The 21,772-nt window shown below is 42.5% G+C and overlaps 1 protein-coding gene across 3 annotated transcripts in view; it reads right to left on the bottom strand.

Annotated features, from left to right (window-relative positions):
* Positions 1-21,772, bottom strand: part of SFXN5 (sideroflexin 5) — a 100,675-nt gene that overhangs the window by 70,415 nt on the left and 8,488 nt on the right. For all 3 annotated transcript variants that reach the window (XM_063336225.1, XM_063336227.1, XM_063336226.1), the window contains exons 2-3: positions 18,063-18,131; positions 6,786-6,863 (exon numbers count right to left, since the gene is read on the bottom strand). In XM_063336225.1, coding sequence (XP_063192295.1) covers positions 6,786-6,863; positions 18,063-18,131 — 147 coding nt within the window. The remainder of the gene's footprint in view (positions 1-6,785; positions 6,864-18,062; positions 18,132-21,772) is intronic.

Genomic DNA, 21,772 nt, shown 5'->3' on the forward strand with positions numbered 1-21,772 from the left:
ATCCCAACTTGCTGATCAGCCTAATATTGCTCCAGATATTGAACAGCAGATGCCTAGGCTGCTGCTGTTCAATATTTGGAGTGATATTAGGCTGATGAGCAAGCGATATTAGGCTGATAGTTTAGCAGCTATTTCTACCCCAATTTTGAAGGCAAAAATGATTCAGAGCACAACAGAAAGAACACATTTTGCAGTGTAGTTCAAGCATGGAATTACTGCAGGGAATTCTAGCAAAGCAAATAAAAGTATAAGGCATTTGGGGGGAAAAGCTGAAAGACAAGAGCAGCCTGAAGTTCATAATGAATACCTTACAGCACTGATACCTTACAGCAGTCCTTCCAAGGCAGATCTTCGGTGCCTGAACAGTATCGTCCACCTCCAGTGTTCAGCAGCCTTTAAAAGGGCTTTTCTGCTGTGCACATTTCTGCAGCACTGAGCACAAAAATCACGCAGTGAAAAGCAGCTGTGTGTTAAAACGGGAGTGATTTAAATCTCTCTGTATCTGATAGCCGCCGAGTGCTGTTTCTCTTAACTTTTACCACTGCTGACATGCCAGCATCAATCTGTTCCTCCAATCTGTGCTGGTCTGTTGGACAGGTTGGGAAAGGGACTCACACACAGAGGACACAGATGCAGTCCTACAAATTAGTGAAAGAAGCCTGAGGATAAAGGACAAAAGCCACATCATTATGCCCTGCAGTTGGTACAGCCTTTTGATTTGAGGCTAAACCTCAGCACCAACGCTGCTGAGCTAGAGAAAACGTCCGCTTTTAAGCAAGCTGGCTCTCCATCCTTGTTTATCAGGCTGATATTTTACAGTCCTTGTTTTTATAGGAGAAAGTATTCCCTCAAATGAAACCTTTTTACTCCAGCGGAGATTCCCTCCAGGAGGCAGTTTGAGGAATTGCCTGCCCTGTTTAGAATTGGATATGTTACAGTCTATACCTTCTGCTGCAAATTGGCTCCCAGTGCACTTGTGTGTGTCATTTTCACCTACCCACTCGCAGATCGCACCAGCCACCGGAGCTTCGTGCAAAGGGCCGGATTCTGCCAACCCCAGGAGCTGCCGGCGGAAACTGTCATTAAAAACGGCTTGTAGCAGTGGGCCTTTTAACACATTTCTCTCTTGCCATGGAGCGGTCTGTAAGGAATGTAAGCTAAAAAGGTTGCTTAAATATAATGAAAGATCACTTAAATGAGGAGCACAAAGCGCAAAGAACATACAAGATGAAGAAATCCTCATAGAAGGGCAATAATACAACAGTACCTACGGAGCTGGAAAAGACAGGACACAAATGACAACTGAACCAGTTTCTCCCATCAACACGAACCCTACACATTTCCTTGCCCCCGCCTTCCTTCTAAGGATCCTAGTACTTTTTAGCTTCCTCCAGGACCAGGGGATGAAAGGGGATACACACCACCAGATGACACGCCAGCACTTCAAACGCACTTACCTTCTGCAGACGGAGCTAAATGAAGGAAGTCCATGGATGTGGTCATGAAACAGAACCAAGCAATAGGAAGTTTCCTAAACTCACCAGTTCTCTTGAAGTTTTCATAGCAAAAATTTTTACTTCTAAACCATTACAAGAAACAGCTATTTCTTCCATCAAACACTTCTGGATCTGTGAAGTTCAACCACCCAATGCGGAGACATATGACCACCCAAAATCCCCCACCAGGAGACCAAACCTCCCCAAAGACTTCAGGGAGTTTGTTATCCAAGCACGTTCTCCAATTGTGTTAAAATACCTAACCCGAATGACTAAGAGAACAAAAATACACCCCAAATGGTTGTATTACCAATAATATCTTTTTATTTAGAGAAAAATTATGAAATCATAAGAGCCTGTCAGAGACAGGGCTTAATTGCAGTGTGAGGTATTTCCACTACACAGAATGTTTTTGGTTGGTGGAATTTTAATAAGTGGAATGTGAAACATTCAACTTCATATCTAATAAAAAAAAAAAATAGTCTGGCTCTTAAATACTCAAAGAAAAAGTTTGGTAAATAAGCTAAGCTGAAGAAGTGGAGATCAGAGAACATTTTCTTGCTCCAATACATAGCACTGAGTAAATACTTATCAAGGAGCTATTCATCCTCTGTTTTGCTGAGTACATAATTGATACACCTATGATAAAAATCATGTTTTTAAAACATTTTTCTAATGTAGGAAAAAACCCTATAGCTTCCCTCAATAAAAAGCTATCAGCAGTCTAGTAGCTATTGACGGTTAAGAGATCAATTCTTCGTTTTTGCTAATGATGCCCAAGAAATAGGTTTTTACCACTGTGAGTTAATGGTCATTTTCCCAAGTGGCGAAACCATTCCAGTTCAAGAGCAACTACAAGAGCTACCGGATGAGTGTGAGAAACCTGAAAGTGGAAGAGATGTAGGTGTTGGCAGTGTTACTGTCCATGAATCATCTCAAAGAGATTAACTGGGGTGAAGCAGCATTTATTCTGGAAACCTGCTTAGAGATGGTCATGGGGAACTGGAGCAAAGTACAATTATGGCTCTTCAGAGGTTTTTTTTCTTTAGATGATTATGGCATGTCAGAGGTTTTTTTTTCTTTAGATAGCCCACAATTGTTCCATTTCAGCTCATTTTGAAAAATCTGCTCTGAAAATGTAGAAAAGACTCACTCTACAAGAACCCTGTCAAGAAGATGAGTGTGGAGGAGATACTTGACATTACATAGCTTTAGGCTTTTATATTTTCCATTTTCCATGTGGTGAAACCATTTCAGCAAGCAATATAGATTGTGCTGAGCTGTTGTTATGCTTTCAGCTACTGCCTGCCATCCTTCATGAGAACCATGAATTTCTGAATGAGGAAAAAAAAAAGGAATTTGAACACTGTCAAATGCGCCATACCACAAAAGTGGATCAGTCAGGAGATTAGTGAAACAGCTCTGTCAAAACAACTTGTCTTCTTGATCTCAAAGTTGATATTTGGGGGTGGGGGTGGGGTGGGTTCTTAGAAAGCTAATGCATTAAAACTCAGCCCAAACTTATTTTTAAAGGCTTCTAAGGTGATCTAGGTTTCATAATCAAAATCAAAATCATGAAGACCATTCAGGCATCTCTTCTACACACGTGCCATGCCTAATCCATGCCTGAAGAGCCTGTCACAAGAGTGACAATTGCATCTCTAAGGGGCTCTAGAAATCAAACCTGTATCAGCTCTTAAACAAAGAGGATAAAGTTGAGTGCTTCTCCTTTGAGCACCATGTGAAGATCTACCCAGCCTTTTTAATGAGTAATAATAGCAAATTAGCCTCTCTCAGATACAATTGCGTTACCAGGTCAGATGAGCCAAGTCACTACTCCAGCATATACTTCTTGCCCACAGTGAACACGAGGCGATTAGCTCTGTTCACAGTCAAAGGAGGGGTGAAAAAAAAAAAAAGAAAAAAGACTTGGTTAAAAAAAATAAAAATCAAATTATCTCTCATCTGCTGGTCTTCTGCCAGCATGTGGCAACTTCATCAGTGCATCAGAGGTGTGTGTGACACTCAGTTATCAGCTACGTAAAACATCAGACAGCTCAGTCTTTTATTCCAGCATCAACCCATGCATGCAAGCCACAAAGTGGGCACCTCTCCAGAGCTGCATCAAATGCCCTTCCCGAATTAGCACTAGAACAACTGCAAATTGCTAATGCCTCATAGCCAGGGTCCATCTTGCAGATAGTGTGCAGAAAAGACATAAAAATGATACAACTTAGCTTAAGGAAAGCAAAGATGTATTCTCCAGGCATCTTTCATTCACCAGTAGAAAATTTGGGGCGATATCTATGCAAGTGAGATGCTTCCCCTCCCCCAAAGCAATCAACCAGCACATCGTATGTTCTGCAAATGCACCAGTAATTAATGAGACGCTTACAGCTGTATATATCTGGCACACTCGTATTTAATTCAGCACTGGCAAGCGTGCCAGCTACCCAGATCTCCCTGCACACTCCCCTCCACCTTTCTGCCCTCGGGGGTAGGGAACAACCGATGCTCAGAGTCCAAGTTTCATGGCATACGCTGAGAGCTGCATCCAGCCCTACATCCTCCACGCAGAGACAGCAACCACAGCCCCATTTCCATCAGATTTACGGTTAGATCTTCCTCTCAGCCTCAGAGAAGGGGAGTATTTGGCTAATCAACATGAGAAGTATACCCAACGCCTGATGTCACCACAACCTTAGCATTCAATGAAACCCCACTTTCACACAGATCATCTGAGCCTTTCAGTTCTTTGGTAGAAATGGTCATCATTGGCAAAGCTGAAAGTTCAGCATTATGTTATGACTGAAGCACAGCAGTAAACACAAAGGCAGAATGATACCATGTGAGCTGCATGAGCAGAAGGTGTCCCAGAAGTTCCCATTCACCTTCACCCAGACGGATCACATGAGTGCCGAACAACATTTGATGCTTTAATTGCCCAATTTACCTCCGGTTTCATTACAACCGGCCAGCTCCAGAACTAAAGAAGGACTGATAACTGCTGGCTTCATGGATCCTTTCTCCAGGTTAACAATGCAGCTTTGGCTGCTTCAAAATTGTGGTTGCTCCTGTCCCACTGCAGCCCGTTCACATTCATTGTCATCTGCTTTCAGTCCCCTTCCGTCTTTACTCTTTTTAGAGTGGTTGTGGTATCCTGGGTGAACATTCAAGTCTCACAGTCTTGCTGGGATCTACCCATAGCTTGCTCACCTCTCCCTGTGGTTTGGTTTAATTAATGCAGCACAGCACAATTAAATACAATAACAAGCACATGCTGCAATTCCACCCCAGGCTCCTCCTGGGAGAGCTGCTTTATCCTACAGTCAGCAAAAGTACATAAGCCCCTCCAACATAATCGACACTGTGATCAAAGTGAACTGTGTCAAGGTTTTACTACAAAAAATATTATTTTTTACACCAACATGCTAACATTTCTCTATAAAAGGCGTTTTTGGCACCATTTTCTCTCTCCTCCTCCACCCCATACCTTTATTTTACACTTAAAACCCTCCAGCTTGCATAATGAGGTTCACCTCCTGCATATGTTGTCATGACTGAGGGAAACAAGAAATGGGATACTTTTGTTTTCTCTCTCTCAATGCAATTCTGAATGAACTCTGGGTATATCCTGGGTTTGTCACTACGCAAACCCAAAATGTAGGTCAAAAGTCTGTGTGGTTTGCCACAGCAAATGACTTGTATTCATCTGCCTGAAGGCAGATGGGAACTGAGTCATCTGCTGCTGCAGTCATTCTCTGCTTTTCTCCTTTCCTGAACCCTGGTTTCTTTTTTCTTACCATCAGATTAGGGTTGAAGGAATGCAGTGACATCAAAAGACCAAGAGGGCAATGCCTCCCACTGCACATCACGCAGGGAGGGGATATTTCCCGTTTATTTTTTGTTGAAGCCATGCCTCTTTCCCAACACAGCACCTACCACACAACTAGCCACTTTCTAAAGTGAATGCAAATTTTAATTTTCTTCATTTACCTGCTATACTTGTCTTTCATGAGAAGAAATTATCACACGTGAACCGGGGGAAAAAAAAAAAAAAAAAAAAGAGGTTATTTGACCTACAGGGCATGGGAGTAGAGCACACTACCATTTCCACGACTGGTTACATGGGAGGTGTACTGGTCCTTTGGCACAGCCACTTCTACAGCTCCTGAAGCAGGTCTGCCAATCAATTCATGCTGTTCTTTATATTACATTAAATTACATAGGACTGAAGTCTTTTGTGCGAGATGCACAAACACACACTGCAAAAAAGCCCTTGTGTCAGTGTTCCGGTTAAGTGTCTGCACATGGACAGATAAGGAAAAGAGTTTGAGATAATAACCACAGGAAAAAAAACTGGTGATTTTTCTTTCATGCTACTGATTTGGAGATACAAGTCACAAAAAGCAGTCTAACCCTCTGCAATATACATCTCTGCTATATGCTATATATGTTCATACAGATGAATATCAGACTAAAGTCCAGAAAACTGGACTGACAGGGTCTTGGAGAGATCACCCAGCCCATCCCAAAGCACAATCAAGTTCTACCAAAAATGACCCTTTTCTCAGCAACTGCCTAAACCCTGCCAAGGCCTTCACATCAGTGGCGTTCCCACAACCTCCTTCAGCTTCCATCCCAACAGTAGGAACATCACCCACCAAAAAGCACCACTACTGATGGTATCATCTACAACGTGAGGACATCCGGGGGTTACACGTAGCCCAAATTTCAGTGAAGAAAGTGTAATTATTATAACCAATGGGAACACAGTAGGAGAGGGGGCTGATGCATCACAGCTGCTGGTACAAGAACCTACAGGACTGACAGCAAAGTTTCCCTCAGCTAAAAAAAGAAATTTAATTCTGTTTTAATTGTACAAGCACACTTTGCAATGGAAAGGGAAGCAATAGCATTGGCCAAAGGTAATTGATAACTCTGCAAGTCAGAAACCACAAACTTTCTACTTATTCTAAAAGAACCCACCAACTTGTATGTTTGTATTGCAAGCCCCTTGCTATCATTTCTGCTCAGCAACATTTATAATGCAGGAACTTCGGAACAACCCAAATTCACTTATAACACACTGGCAGTTGAGCTGCAAGGGACCAGAAGCAACATCGCAAAAGTCATCGATCAACTGAAAAGCGCTGGTACAGGATGTTACCCGTAGAAATACCAAAAAACTCCTGCAGTAGTGCATTTGACTGTAGACACAGTCTAAAATGCCACCTCATCCTTCCCACTTTAGACTGTAGAAATTTAACAAAGGCTTTTTCCGCTTACCTCCTTGTTGGTAACTCCCGGAGGCAAAGTCCCATGCTTGTAATCCTCCAACAGCTGCACAGCTTCCTTCAGACGACTCTGCAAATAAAACAGCAGTGTGGTCTGCAATGCTTGTCCTGCACTGAATTGTTTTATTGAAGGCAATGAATTTAAGTTATAGAATTATATCTTCTTTCATGCAAACTTTATGATAGATGCTTTTACCCATATGATATAAAAGGAAAAAGGATGCACGGACACTTGTTTTGCTGGTTGGCACAGCTCTGTTGTTTTGCGTCTAGCTACAGAAATGGTATAAAGGCAAAAAACAAAAGAGAAAATACAAAAAAACTCCTCCTCGCAATGCATCTATAGAAGACATCATAAAAACCCGAGTCTTCAGTGTGGTACCAGAGATCTGATAAATCTTGGAGAGGAATGAGTTCTTGCTTAAAGGGAGAAAATAGCTTAAGACAAAAGGGATACATTCAGGTGCAATGTGGAATACCCACCTAAGACATTGGTATCACTCTCTGCCAACTCTCAGATTAATATCTCCCAGTGATGTCTACAGGGGAACGCTTAGATTGAAGACCTGACTTTGCTCCCACACCCTCTCCCAGTACAGGTACTGGGGAGGTAGAGCTGAAGGGAAGAGCAAGGTAGAAGCCTGCACATATTGGGCATCACCACTAAGAACTCAGTGCCCACTAAAAAGTTAAAACAAGTAACAGCAAGTTTTAGCGCAATCTCAGCACAGCCTAACAGCACTGCCTTGTAATTGCTCATTGGAGTTCAATTTGAGTTAATTTATCTGAAATACCGTGTCATTTTCGTATACTTCAGCCGGATCTCAGAGTGCCACTACGCTGAACCGTTGACCTGTGCTGCTTTTCTACGGCGCCTGTTACACACTCATTCAGACAGGGTTTTCGCAACCAGTTATGTTCTCTCTAAAAATACCAAAGTCAGTCAGTCATCAGTGCAGTTAAAGTTAGAATCCGACTATCACCAGCGATTCAAATACATGCATGGGTAAATAAAGATCTTCCCCACATTGTGATAAAATAGAAGAATAAATACATGTCACGTGTTCAAGAGATGACAAGAGCATTAAGCCATGCTACCAGCCTGTCAGAATCATCAATTTACTCCCAGAACAGTTATTCATATATATAGACATATCAAAAAGTGTTCTGCAGTTGAAGCAGTGAAAGTTTATAAAGACATATAACATTTTCAAGAACCACATATATAATAATTTCAAGAAATATATATATTGTGTGTATACATGTGTACTACATTATATATATAGTGTGTATACATAAATACACTCTATATAATATATATATTTCTTGAAATAAAAAACAAACAAACAAACAAACCACAGGGCAGAAGTAGACAGGTAGAAAGATTCTTTGATTAGTCTAAGCTAAAGAGGAAGAAGTCAGGATATAAAGAGCAGCTTCGGTGGGATTAAATCTGCTTATCCAAGCCTGCAGAAAGCACCAGATCACCAAGTAACGGCTCCCAAATATTTGAAGCCAAACAAATCACTCAGCTAAACATTTTCAAAAGCCTCCTGCAGGTTATCTGTCATCCAGATGAGTAACACTGACTTCGGTTTGACATTTCTGCACTAGCTCTGTTGTTTTGGCAGCTGTTCTAATATTAGTGCCGGAGGACATTTCATAAATACAGAATATTTTGTCTAAAATAACGTGTAGTGTGACGGTGGTTCATCTAAAGCCCTGTGGGTTTTAGTGTAGTTGTGTCAAGGCTCTTTGTCGTCACTGCAAGCTCCGCTCTCACAACCCTCCTGTAAATAAGGCGAGCGTCCCCGAGCTCATTATGAGCTCGCATCCATGGGATCGGTTGCAGGGAAATTACTTTTCTCCCTTTCATGCAAACATCAAAGAGTACTTTGTTGTTTCCTTGGAAGCGCCAGCAGTTACGCCAACCTGAAAGCAGCAATTAATGAATGACTATTGTCCTCAAAACATTCAACACACAGGACATATGGAATAGTGGCAATTCCTTCACTTTGCAGAGCAAGCGGTTTGGGATCAGATCCACGACCATTTTTACACTGGCTGAGCTCACATCATCAGCACCACGTTATTTCCAGCCCTGGTATTTCATATATTTTATATATTCTCACAAGATTAGCAGCTACTCAGCAGAAGTGGAGAGTCTGTACAAAGACGCCAGATGAGGCTTAGCATCAAATAGGAACAAACTCTGCAAAAAACTGTATATTCTTGGCAAAACATGAGCTCAGAGATGGGGCTTGTTCGTGTTGGGTGCTAATGCCAAGGTCAGCGCAACCAGCCAAAGCTCATGGCCCTGTGTCAATACACACATGTAATGAGTGATAAATTTTCTGTTTTCTGCCCTATTTCTGGGCATGTTGTCCTGAAATTGGCTCCCTCTGACTCAGCCCATCCCACGCTCCATGCCTGACATGCCCCTGGGGAAAGAGCTGCCCATCATCCTTCTCAAACTTCACTAAGCCACTTGTTTGGGACCTCCCAGAGCTGCTATGGGTTTCTCCTACCAGATGGGGCTTAGGTCCATTCACCAATTCTGGCACCACCCTCGACTGCTGGCATGTTCATTCCCCATCCCAACAGGAACTAGGCTATATTGAGAGCATGAGGGATCTCAAAGAAAGATAGTTAAGGCCAACACTGGACTATATTTTAGTGCTAGATACAAGCACTTTCTTTTGCTCATCTATTCCCATTTTATTGGGACATTGTGAAATTCAGAAAACTATCAGATTTTACAGATTTTACAAAAAGTATCAAAGCTGAAGGATGACTGAGTGTGTTCAAGAATCTCCCCGCCTTCTTCAAAGGCTAAGCAATCACCCATTTCACCTAAAAAGCTGGCTGCGGAAATACTGTGCCTTGCTCCAAAAATCAAAGGATGACATAAAAGCTTTCATTACTGGTTCAGAGAAGTCATCCACCCAACTCAAACTTTCCCCAACAATGGCTACAAGCAGGAGCACAGGCAAAAACAGGAAGGTGGCAAGCAGAAATAATGGCTCCCCTAAGCACCTTCCCAGCCTCCCACTGCTCTCAGCCAACGCTGATGAGGTTTCTGTGGATTTAGTGATCTTCAGTGTATTTCTCCTCCAGCTGCTTGCTCTGTATCTCCTTGAACCAAACGGCCATCACCCAAGTAGACATAAGAGACAAGCTGTATATAGCAACAAAAATTTGTGTCTTAACTCTTAGCCCTCTTCCCTTATGCAGACGCAAGCTAAATCTGTCTTAAAATTTAGAGTTATCTTAATAAAAAATAATATGCAAGTGATAAAGTGAATATGTGAGTCCTTTCCTGGAATGCGCTTGCCTTCTATAGGAGCATAAGTAAGCGCGTCCAGAATACTTCAGTGGATATGGCCAGTCACTGGTCATACTTTTCCACATCTATCCAATATCCCAGCCAGAGAAATGAGTCCTTATTATTTAAGCCAAATCCTCTTGACACTGGCAAAAAGGCAGAGTTATGAATTAGGCTGATATTTTCTGGTGACATAGCACTGGGTGACGTACTGTTCCCCCAGAAGGGCTGAGGATCTCATACAGAATAAAAGCTGACCTTGAGAAATGGGCACAAGGGATGAAATCCAACAGCACAGATGTGTGACCATGCTCAAAGATCAAATTTCTGCAAGACTTTCGGGGCTCTGTAGCTGGAATGACCAACTACAAGAAAGACCAGTTAAGAGTGTTGGTTGATCACTGGAAAATTATGAAGCACTGCAGGCACGAGAAACAAATAGGATTTTTAGGCTGTTTCAGGCATTTCCAACATGTGAGGAAAAGTAATCACACAAAATCACAAGAGGACTTGAGCCTCTTGAAGTTCGTCTTGATAGCTCCTTGCCCTGTTGGGCCTCATGGTTGTTTAAAAATATCATATTAGGAAAAAGCTATTACCTAGCATGAGTATCAATAAAATAGAATTGTATAATATTGTAGACAGACAGATAATCCAGAGGTGAAAAGCCAGACAGCTGAATGACTAATGACTGCAGATCCAGGGAAGACAATCCTTCTTGCCTCCAAAGCTAGAAAATAACCCAGGAGTGCCAGCACAACATTCTGGAGAGCCATTTGTGCTCATTATTGGTATGTGTTTTTGTCACTGAAATTACCTACACTGTGTGTCTTGCAAATTATCTCCACAGAACAGCGTGTAACTCTGAATGAAAAACTGGAAGTAATAGATGAATGGGTCTGTGTTCTATTTTTTTCTCCTTCTCTTGAGGAAATCTTAGTAGTTACTATAACAACCCTGGCCAGATCCCATCTTGTTTAGTATGGTAACAAACAGAAAACAAAAAAGCCCGATTTTGCTTTTAAAATTGCAGTCTTCATGAATTTCCTCTTTCAGCGCCATGGGGAGAGAGAGGAACTTTCTCAAAGAAAAGAGTCCTAGACCAATGCTGCTGATGGCTCCCAAGGTTGACAAAAGAGCGATACAGAGAGCGAACAAAAGTGTTAAACTTAAGGACCACATTAAGAAGACACCTTTCACATGGCTTGGAGGTGTTCAGGTAGTTTTAACCAATGACCCGCAGCCTCAAAATTTCATTAGTGAAAGTACACAGTTGCCTTTTATCCCTTCTAGAAAAGTCAAGCACGCTCTTTTAACCAGAGCCTCCAAAAAATAGGAAGTAACTTCACAGTGTGCAACAACTCCAAATGCCAACCAGCTCCACTCCACGGCTTTTAGCACGATACAGCATTATTATGATAGTCGATAATGTCTAAGATTACACTTCATTTCCATTTTAACAGGGAAAAAAGAGGTCTGTCTACAAGGTTGTGCTACTGATTCAATATTTATTGTTGCTTGATTTCTCTACTGCTATCTGTAGGAAGAAGTGTCACTTGAGTTTTTACAGCATCACCTAAAAAAAATGCAACCACAGCTTTTACTAGTATGTACAATTTCTTTCATACCCCTTTTCTCATAAAAACTAGAGCACTTCTAGTGGTGGATGATGGGGTCTCAGCTCTCACAACAGGGTGCTAGACAGACCATCTGCACCCGGAGGATGTTCTTACAAACCTAAGCCCAGAAGCAGTGCCAGGGATCTACCGTGCTCAGCGACTCAGAAGCACAAACTCCATTCTTGGTGCTCCACCACAGCAGCCTAAGCCACATCCACCTGGGAAACACGACCCAACAATAAGAAATCTTTGGAGAAAGGCTCAATCGTTGCCTCGTGCTGAACACTGCTGGAAAACACCCAGTTTTTGAACTGCAGCTCAGTTCACTAAGCCCATGAGAGGTATGCAATGGGCTACCACTGGGTGAGCCTGGGTTTTATGGTTATGGCTCTGCTACTAAACAAGTTGGAGCCTGGGCATGAGCCTGCATCAGCATGATCTGAGGCATAGTTTTGATTCAGACCATCCAGTCCTCTGCCAAGTGATTCCCAGACACAGTTTGGGAGTTACCATGGGCCAGGACAGCTGCCAGTAGGCACCTTTTGTAAAGGAAGAGTGCTCAGCTGCATGGTACAAGCCACATCAGCTGGCTGCATGGCCAGAAACCAGTACCTGACTGAGTTTGGCTGAACTGGCTTAGATTTAACCCATGGGTTTTAGTGCAAAGAGGTAATGTAATCTGTTCTGCCCTGACTCAGGCCAGAGTCATTGACTCAGAAGGTCATTCCCTGGAGTACACTTGCAGGACTACATCAGCAGCGTGTTTCACTCTTTGTCGAAAGCTGAAGGACCACATTATCAAGGGCTTAGTTTGGCATGACAAAAAAAGGGGGAGAAAGAACAACACCAGAGACACCACCAGAACAGTAGCCTGCGCCACACTGAGCTGATGGCTACTTCCAGGAATCCTTCATTGGCGCCCAAGTCCCTTATGGCCATCACTCCAGCATTCTGGCAGGATAGAGCACAACTGTGTCGGGTCCCATACATAACTACAAACATGTATGTGCATCAGACACCTCCTCGGAGCACGTGAGATCTTGTACTGATTTTTCACCTTGTCCTCCTTGCTCAAGGGCACAGTGTTTCTGCCTCGAAGATCTGTGCCTTGTCTTCTGTTGGATCTCAACTGATGCATACGCATGGCTTAGAACTGCCTCCAGAAACCCATATGTGCACATACAGACCGTAATAACAGCCATTATGGTAGTAGCACTACAACATTACTGTTACAGAATCAACAGAAAAAGAGTCAAGTTTTGCGTTCAAGGCTTTTAAGAGAAAATCCACTGATGGGACATGCTTTTTTAAGAGAAAATCCACTGTTCCACGCTAGAACAGTTTGCATCTCACTCTGCTCATACAGGGCTTCTATCGTGGTTTCGAGGCTGTGTCAGCGCAGTGATGATCTGCTGCATGCCTGTGAGTTTCACCGGTTTCAGGTTCAGACTAATGATGACTTAATGGCATGTGATCCAAAGCAAGAGCCTTCTGGCCACCAGCACCACAAATTTGATGTGGGATACAGAAATCCAGCTGTGCTCTGCCATCAGCAACTCAACAGTTTCCGATTTTGTCTCACTACTCTACGGATGATACATACGGCAGACTTGACTCCAGCTGGCCCTATTGTATTGGATCTGCAGTGACAGACAACAGGAGCCAGAAACTTTTTGTTCAAGTAGAGCCAGCAGATGTGACACTGAATAAACACAGACAGTCAATCTGCTGAGTAAGAAGGTATCGTTCATATAAATAACATACATCTAATCCTGCTTCCATTTTAAACCCAAATATGGGAATGCAAGATGCTCAGCGCTCTGTAGATTTATGCTTTGAACAATGAGATAAAGGAAAAGCAGATAACACACAGCCCCTCTGAGCTCAGTTCAATTCTTATTTCACTTTTGCTTTGAATTATTTTCAGATCCACCGCTTTCTCTATGAAGAGCTTCCCACAGAGCGTTAACAGTCTGTCCAGGCTAATGTCAGATGGGATAAGTTAGCCTTATAAAAATATCTGCTGGTCCCTACTGCTTCTCCCAATGGACCTTAATTACAGAGCAATTAAAAGTATTATTCCAATCATTTTAACCTCACACATTTTGAAAACAGGCATTACACTCACTGAGACGTTTCTCATGGTCTCAGCGACAGGACTTGTCGGGCTTGACCTCTGAAATGACACATTTCCTGCTTACTGGAAAAGTTTGCAAATTTGCAGCTGCCAAAAAAATTTATTTCATTATAAGGCCAGTAATTATATGAATTAGCACAGATGAAAACCTGCTCTTAGAGGTTACATGCAATATTGACACAAGGTCAGTGCCTTGTTTCAATACCTTATGCACTCAGAAAGAAAGTAAAATCGGTAGGGAAGTTTGATACAGATAATTATTCTACCAGAACCCACTAAAGATAAAACTGGAGCAACTGGCTTCCAACTACCCCGACACGTGCCTTAGGCAAGCATGTGCTTTCTTTTTGAGAGATCACAGACTGCAAAGTATGGCTACAACATAATCCAGTACTCAGTACACATCCCTTGAGGATTAATGCTTAAGAACCTCTAAAAGACAAGGAAGTTTTTAATTATGTTGAGAATTTGCTTTATTGAAAAAAATAAATGAGTAAGAGAGGACTGTCACTGAGACTAATTATACTTGATATCACTGTGCTTGGTTTCCCCCACTCAGAGGGATCACTTCATCCTTCCTCAAAACACAACCACCAGTAGGATGCAATGATGTAACACACAGGAATTAAAAAAAAAAAAAGGATGTAGAAAAAAAAAAATATTACATTTTCCATGCGATTAACCTCCATTCTCATTAGAGACTCATTTATCTACTTTTTTTTTTTCATTTGCTAGAGACCTCCTCCAAGACAAGCAGCAATTTATTTGTTCCCCGAGAACCCCAGGCCTGAAGGATGCAGCCATCTGTCAGCGGGAAGGAGCTCTCCGTAAACGGCTGCTTTCTCATCGAACCCTTTCTAGATCTTGATTTGCCACCTAAATTATCAAATGAAACCAAACAGCCTTTAGTTACATGTATATACGAAGTATTTTAAAGCTCAAGATCAGACACATAGAGCACAGCAAGTAGGTAAATCAACAAAGCAGCTTTTGTACTCTGAGAAGTGTTTCCTATGACCCCAAATGTTCATATCTGTTCTGCCACGAGACTTCTCAAGGGAAAGAGAGCTCACGTAGACCTCACAAAATGCACAGCAGAACGTTTACTGAAGCATTGATATCATATAATTCAAACTCCCAAAGAAAATGGATGGAGGGCATTTCCTTCCCTGGACAGCCACCGAGCTGTTCCTGAAGACCATGAACTTCAGACCTATGCTTATTAGACCCCAGAGAAGGACACCAAACCTCCCTTTTTTGTTGAGGTTCAGTTTGGGGTCCAGAATTGATTAAGGCACTCGGATCTTGACAGCTGTCTCCAGGGTAAAAATGGGCCACACTGATTTTGCTCTATTTCCCCTAGGTCTCACCTTCTTCAAAGAATCTTGTCAAAACGTGTCTGGAAAAATTAAGTTACAACAGCTGACCACTCTGTACCCTCAACCTTATCAACCTCTTCAAAAAACTTCTAATAATTTGAAAAGGGGACAACGGGAAGGTAGAAAAGCATGTGGCTGAGCCACAGGAGGGATCATCTCAAAGTTCAGAGCAGGCACCCAATTCATAGGTAGCTTACCCAAGAGTCTAAACACCCTCTATATGCAATGGAGATGACAAACAAGATAATTGCCCTCAAGGGTAGAAGAGATCCAGCTCTTTAGAGAGTAAAAGAAATTCACAAAGGAGGGAAAAAGTGAGCCTTTCAGGAACCTAAAATAGCTGTTCTGCAACCAGAACTGCTTGCTGCTGGAGGTACCAAAATGGATAAACGGAATTACAGGTTTTGGGTACACAGCGGAACCAGACTGAATTATAGTGCTCAATTTAAATTGTTTCATTATACTACCATAACCATAGTGCGAAAGTGCTTGCCCCATCCCAAATGTGAACACAGTGCACTCTCTTTAAATCTGTTTTGTAACTGCAAAAAGTAGAATCACTAACTCAAATTCACTCATATCCCCCCACTTTGGAGATACGCAAGAAGTAAGTTTGAGAAGTCTGTCTTTGTTCTGTATTAATGCCACTGTAAAACCCAATAGTTTGGTCTTGCACTACGCACAGTGGGTCACCCAGCTTAAAAAAAACAAACTACATATATGCACACGCTATAGGCTTCAATGGAGATTTGAGAAAGGTGAGGATTATTATTAGAACATGGAAACTTTCCAAAGGAAGAGAAATTTCAAATAAACAGAACTGGATGGATCCACCCAACAGAATTTTTCTCCAAAAAGAGGAAAACAAAACAAGCTGAGACATAACAAAATCCACCCAAAAGATGAGCAGATTCACCTGTTTCTTTTGTCCTACCAGAAGTTCTCTTCCAAGTGACCTCAACTCAGGACCTCCTGGTCCAGCTGCCTGGAGCCCAGGACCTGTGTTTATCTTCAAATATCCCGAGCAAATCCTGTCCCAGACATCATGCCCCAGAGCAGTAGGCTGGAAAGCACACACTTATTGAAATCTACCAAATATCAACTCTGCAAAACTTTCTACTGCAAATTAGTCTGGTGTTTCAGTGCCTGTCTGGATCCATGTATTTCTGAGCCTCAGCTTCCTCACCATCCTCAGGCTTTTAATTAGCATTCCCAGTGCATGACAAAAACAGGCAAAGACAGTCTCCCTTCTCCAACTTCCCATTCTCTTTTGCATGCAAAGCATCTTCTCCTTCCCTCCAAAAATTATCATTAGGTACTAGAAGGCCCTTTACATCCATTTATGAATTTCAGAATCAAAATTATGAAAATATATAAAGAGATCTCACAAGCCACGTATCACAGTCTCTGCATCACCACAACTGCACACCAGAGGATTCCCCACACTGTCAAACACACTCCAATGCGCATTGTGTTGCACTTAACACTAAATCTCTGCTAAGGTAAGAGCAGCACCAAGCCTTTAATGGGCACTATTGTTTTTATTCCCGCATACGTGCTTACATCCTCTTTAAAGGGCAGCTTTAGCATCTGCAAAGTGCATTGTATGCTCAGGTAATATTGTGATTTTCATTCCCTTTTATCATGACAGAATGATGGCTAACAATCTCTTTGGAATTGTGACGTTCTTTTGCTAGCAGGTTACATCTCCAGCTACATAAGCTCCACAGCAGGGTTGGTGGCTTTTGAAAATTATCTCAAACTTGATGTGACCCTGTGCTTTTACAAGGGAAAGTATAATCTTCAATGTGATGGTGTAAGAGCAGCTGCTTTATTTTCTGCGGTTCTCTTGGGCACACATACAAAAGGTACTCAAAATGAATGACATGATACATCTTAGCCTATGTGTTTGAAAAAAGCTAGTTGATTTAGAAGGAAAAGATTATTTAAAGTTGCGTTGGGACTTTTTTTTCCCCCTGACATCACAGTGTGTAAGGAACCGGACTCAGCTCACCACTAGCTACAGTGAGCAGTTCAGCTCCCTGTGTTTTCAGAATTGTTTGCACATATATTGTCATCTTGCGCTACTCCACCTTAAAAAAAAATTAAAAACGTCAAAGAAAAAAGAAAAAGGAAAAGGCAGCTGCCCTTCACTGAAAGCAAAATCTTAAGTTTGCCGGCCAACAGGCAGAATTAAAGACCAACAGTAGAAATATTTCTTCTAAAGGATTCCCCACAACTGTTAGCTCAGTATTTTATGAAACAGGGAAATGTAGTAATGCCAGGCAACACTAAATGGAACATAAAAGGGCCAGAAACCCAAAAGTCTGTTACAAACAGGGTAATAACTAAGGAAAAACTATAACACCTTGCTCAGAGAAGGTCTTCTTGAGTGCAGCCACTGAAAAACTGCAGTGCAAGCCCACCCAGCTCATACTGCAGCTCATCGCCTCCATAAAGCATTAATATTCGCTCTCTTATCTACTCTACCCACTTTTTTTTTTTTCTTGCAGGAGTTTTCCTTCTGAGAAGGCGGCATCACTGGCAAGCTTGACTGAAACCAGTTCAGGGTCTCACCAATTACTAGAGGGAGATGCAAGACTGACAGGTGTGGATTCACTGATGTCTAATAACGAGCAAGTTTCTGCTACGGATTTAACAAAGCTCAGTTGGGCAATCAATCAACTGTGAGACACAAATCCACTGGAAACCTGGCTTCGTTACTTCTGCTGTTCACAGAAGAAATTGTTTTTAATCCAAACCTGTCTAATAAACATTACTTTCCAAAAACAAGGCGCGTATACATTACCTCAGTAACAAAGAGAGTGCGCGGATCAATGATGTCCAAGAAGTGTCTGAATCTGCCATAAAATGAAGTCTGGAAGACAGGAAAAAAAAAACAAAATGTGTTCAGTTAGAAATTGCCTTTCACCTGCTGCAGAGAAAGGTTTTATTTCCTCTGCAGAACTAAGTATCAACTAAAAAGAAATAATATAGAAGCTTTTCACTGGTAATTTGTGATTGAAAGTCTGAAAGGACCCTGCTAACAGCAGCATTGCTATTAACAGGATACCAATATAGATGCTTTAATAAAGGGATGCTATGAAACTGCTAAAATATCCTTTACTTTTTGCCAAAAAAGACATATTGCTTGCTTAACCCTACCTATGGGACTCCTGGGAGATGTCTCAGGCCACAAAAACCTAACAGTGTCGCGACAGACCTCCCACACTGAGCGATGCTGTCAAAGGAATTCCCACCCTGCAATATCTTTAACACCGTCCCTCTGTTGCTCATCCTCATTCCCACTAGCACCCATCTCGTGGGACCAGCAGCACCACAGGGTCCCTGACTTGGGGGAGAGACTAGTGTGAAGAAACTCCTGGACCCCTACACTGCTGGAGAAGAAGGTATGTAAATTGTATTTTCAAATGCTCTAAAAAGAGTTTAAAGGCTCAACAAGGGATCAGATAGTTTTCTCCTTGATGGGAAGAATGAGAAAGGGAAAAGATAAGACTAAGCACAAACCCAGTTTTATGTCTTACATTTACTGCAGAATTGTCCAGGCACTAAACTAGGGCTGGGTTTCGTCATGCCAGTCCCTACACAATCACAGAGCAGAAGATGGACTGTGAACCTTAACATACGTAAAAGAAACCGTAACTTTATGGTTTGGGCTTGTTCTTAGTTGCACATTTGGAAAAATCCAATCTAGATGTGCACTCATAGGCATAATGCTGTGCAAAAGCTGGTGAAGATGCCTTCATTGGGAGCAGTAAAAGTGTGTGAAGGACCAGAAAGGGATCCAGAGAGCCGGGAACAGAGTCTGAAAAAGGGGAAGGTGCCTGTGAAATAGGCTGGAAAGATCATGGGCAGCTCCAAAGGAAAGGAGAGCTGTTTTGACTCAGTATTTAGGGGAGAAAAAAAAAAAAAAGAAAAAAAAAAGAATTTAGGCAAGCTCAAGGCACCGGACCATGAAATATTGGTATATTAGGAGCACTCAGGATACACGTACATCATCACTCAAACATCAGCCTGCATTCTTTTATGAGGATGCAGATGTAGGCCGAGTGCCAGAGCTGCCTTAGTGCAACCTAAATTACTATGTGGACATTGGCAAGGCCAAATGGACATGGGGCAGCCTGATCCAGCGGCTGCTTTCTCCCAGGGCTTCTCCCCTGCAGAATTTGTACCAGGAATTTGCAGCCCATCACGGATGCAGAAAGGACACAGGTCACGGACCTCCAGGTGCTCTTGACTGTTGGGACCCTTTTACCCTGGGTGCTCTGCAGCCACTTGCAGGCAAATCTCTTGTTGCGTTTGTAATGCAAAAGCGTGCTATAAATAAAGGACTGGAATACGGATAAAGCAGCGAGAATGGCATTTAATCACAGCCTGGCATAATTTTATGAAACATGCTGGTTCTTCTCTGCTGAATCCATAGAGCACAGAGAAATACCAATAATACTGCCTACTTATTCAGGCAGAAATCCCTCTCTAATGGCAGTTTCCAGCAACACTGCTGTCCACCACCTCACGTTGCAACACCCCGTTCTCAGCTGCTTACAAGACTCTCTGCTGTTATTTTTCCATGTTCTGCACTAAAAAAAGAAAAACCCACAACTAAACAAAATAGCTTCACATAACTTCAGAAAAAGAGCCCAGTGGTTTTTAATTAGCATTGATTTAATTAACACTAATTCTGGTACTTTCTAGCTTTTGCGAGCTTGACATTTTGCTGCCTTACTTTTATTTCCAACATAAAGATCTCTGCAGATGCCACTGTCCTCCACATCACTACTGCCCGATGCTTGCCAGTGGTGCAGGGAGTGACATGACTAACACATGACTCACTTGGTCCCTCGTCACGTTATCCTAAGCGCTCCCACGTACCACCATCCCTCTCCCACTGCCCATCCTTCTGCACTCGCTCAACGCCAAACAGCAGTTAAGAGAATTCAGAGCAGTTGTAAGTACATGGTTTAAACAAGAACAGAAGGGGAGGATTTTTAAATTTAAGTGGCCTCAACTTCTCCACTGCCTTTATTGTGGTGATATGTATTTCACAGTGAGAAAAACAATATTAAATAGAACATCAGTATTTTACACCCACTTTACATAGGTACAAATGACAGTACAAAGCACAAGGAGGAGGGAATGAGACCATAAGTTAAAATTTGCATGTTGTACATGTTATTTTAGAAGTACAGATTTAAATTTGCAAAGCTGCAGAGGCTCTCAGGAAGCCAGTCTCATAGCCCAGGGTCATTGTTTGGCTCAAATACAGTGCTGGTCTCCTGCTGTGATCCTTGTCTGGTGCAACCTCAGCGACACCCAGCCAAGGACACGATTCAGCAGCTCAAACCCATCCTGCTGCAATCCCGTTCCCACACCCACTCCTCCTCTCCTGCCCTGTGCCAGCACTGACACTCACCCAATGCTGCAACCGTCTGATCGGGGAGCTAAGAGTGCCAAAAGCCTAAACCTTAAATGAGGGTTTAATTTTCAGGTGGTGGTGTTGCCTGAACCTGTTTCTTCTGTGGTCAGACAAGCCCCAAGGCAAGGGCCGGACCATTCGCGTGCGGTCAGGACAACAGCCCTGACTCAGGCTCCCATGGAACTGCACAGTAAGGTCCAGAGCAAAAAAATAAAAATAAAAAAAGCCAATTCTACCATGCAGAGCTGCTGACCATTCTTTCAAATGCTTATGGCCAACATTCCGATCTTTAGGGACAAATATACATGAAACCAACCAGAAATGCTGCAACCTAGTACGGGAAGAAGTGGTTTTTCAGCCTCATGAAACTTAAAAGATCTGTATGAAAAAGTCTTGGGGCTTTCTGAAGGCTTTCTCCAAGAAACAAAATTGCTTAAAATAATTCTGAATATACGGGCTAGGCTAGGAAGCAAACACGGAGACAAGCAGCTGGCACAGTGCTATGGGCTTGCTAGGAGATGACGGCCAGAGCATCCGTTTCTCAGATACCATAAGGCACTTCATGGTGCAAGATCACCTAGGGCCAACTGCTTGTCTGCCAGCAGAGAGGACTATTTCAGTGCTTGCTTCTTTCATCACCACTTCAAAAAAAAAAAAAAAAATTACCCTCTTGCTACTGTTACGCCAAAGAAAGGACAATGGGAACACACATGTACTTCTTCGCTAGGCTGAAACACAAGGCAGGCAGAAGCCAGTTCTCAAGAATATCTCTGACCATCAGGGATGCACAAAGAGGCCAGGCAGGAAGACCTGAGCTTGAGTCCATCCTCTCTGCTCTAAAGCAGGCAGCAAGACCCAACTCATCGGCCGTGGTTTCCAATTTCTTTTTGCATTACCATGAGTAAAATGCAATTACATAAACGTGCTTTTTCCTGTTGCTCTTATGAGGCACCTGGAAGTGAAAAAACACTCTTAAAAGTCTTCCACAAAGAGGATTCTGGTGCTCAACCACCAACTAATCTTTCCAGCAGAAGGGCTATTGCCACCCTGAGGCTCAATCTCTGTCACGGCCTGGCTGCTTT

The sequence above is a fragment of the Chroicocephalus ridibundus genome, chromosome 5 (genome assembly GCF_963924245.1).
Source record: "Chroicocephalus ridibundus chromosome 5, bChrRid1.1, whole genome shotgun sequence".
NCBI lineage: Eukaryota > Metazoa > Chordata > Aves > Charadriiformes > Laridae > Chroicocephalus > Chroicocephalus ridibundus.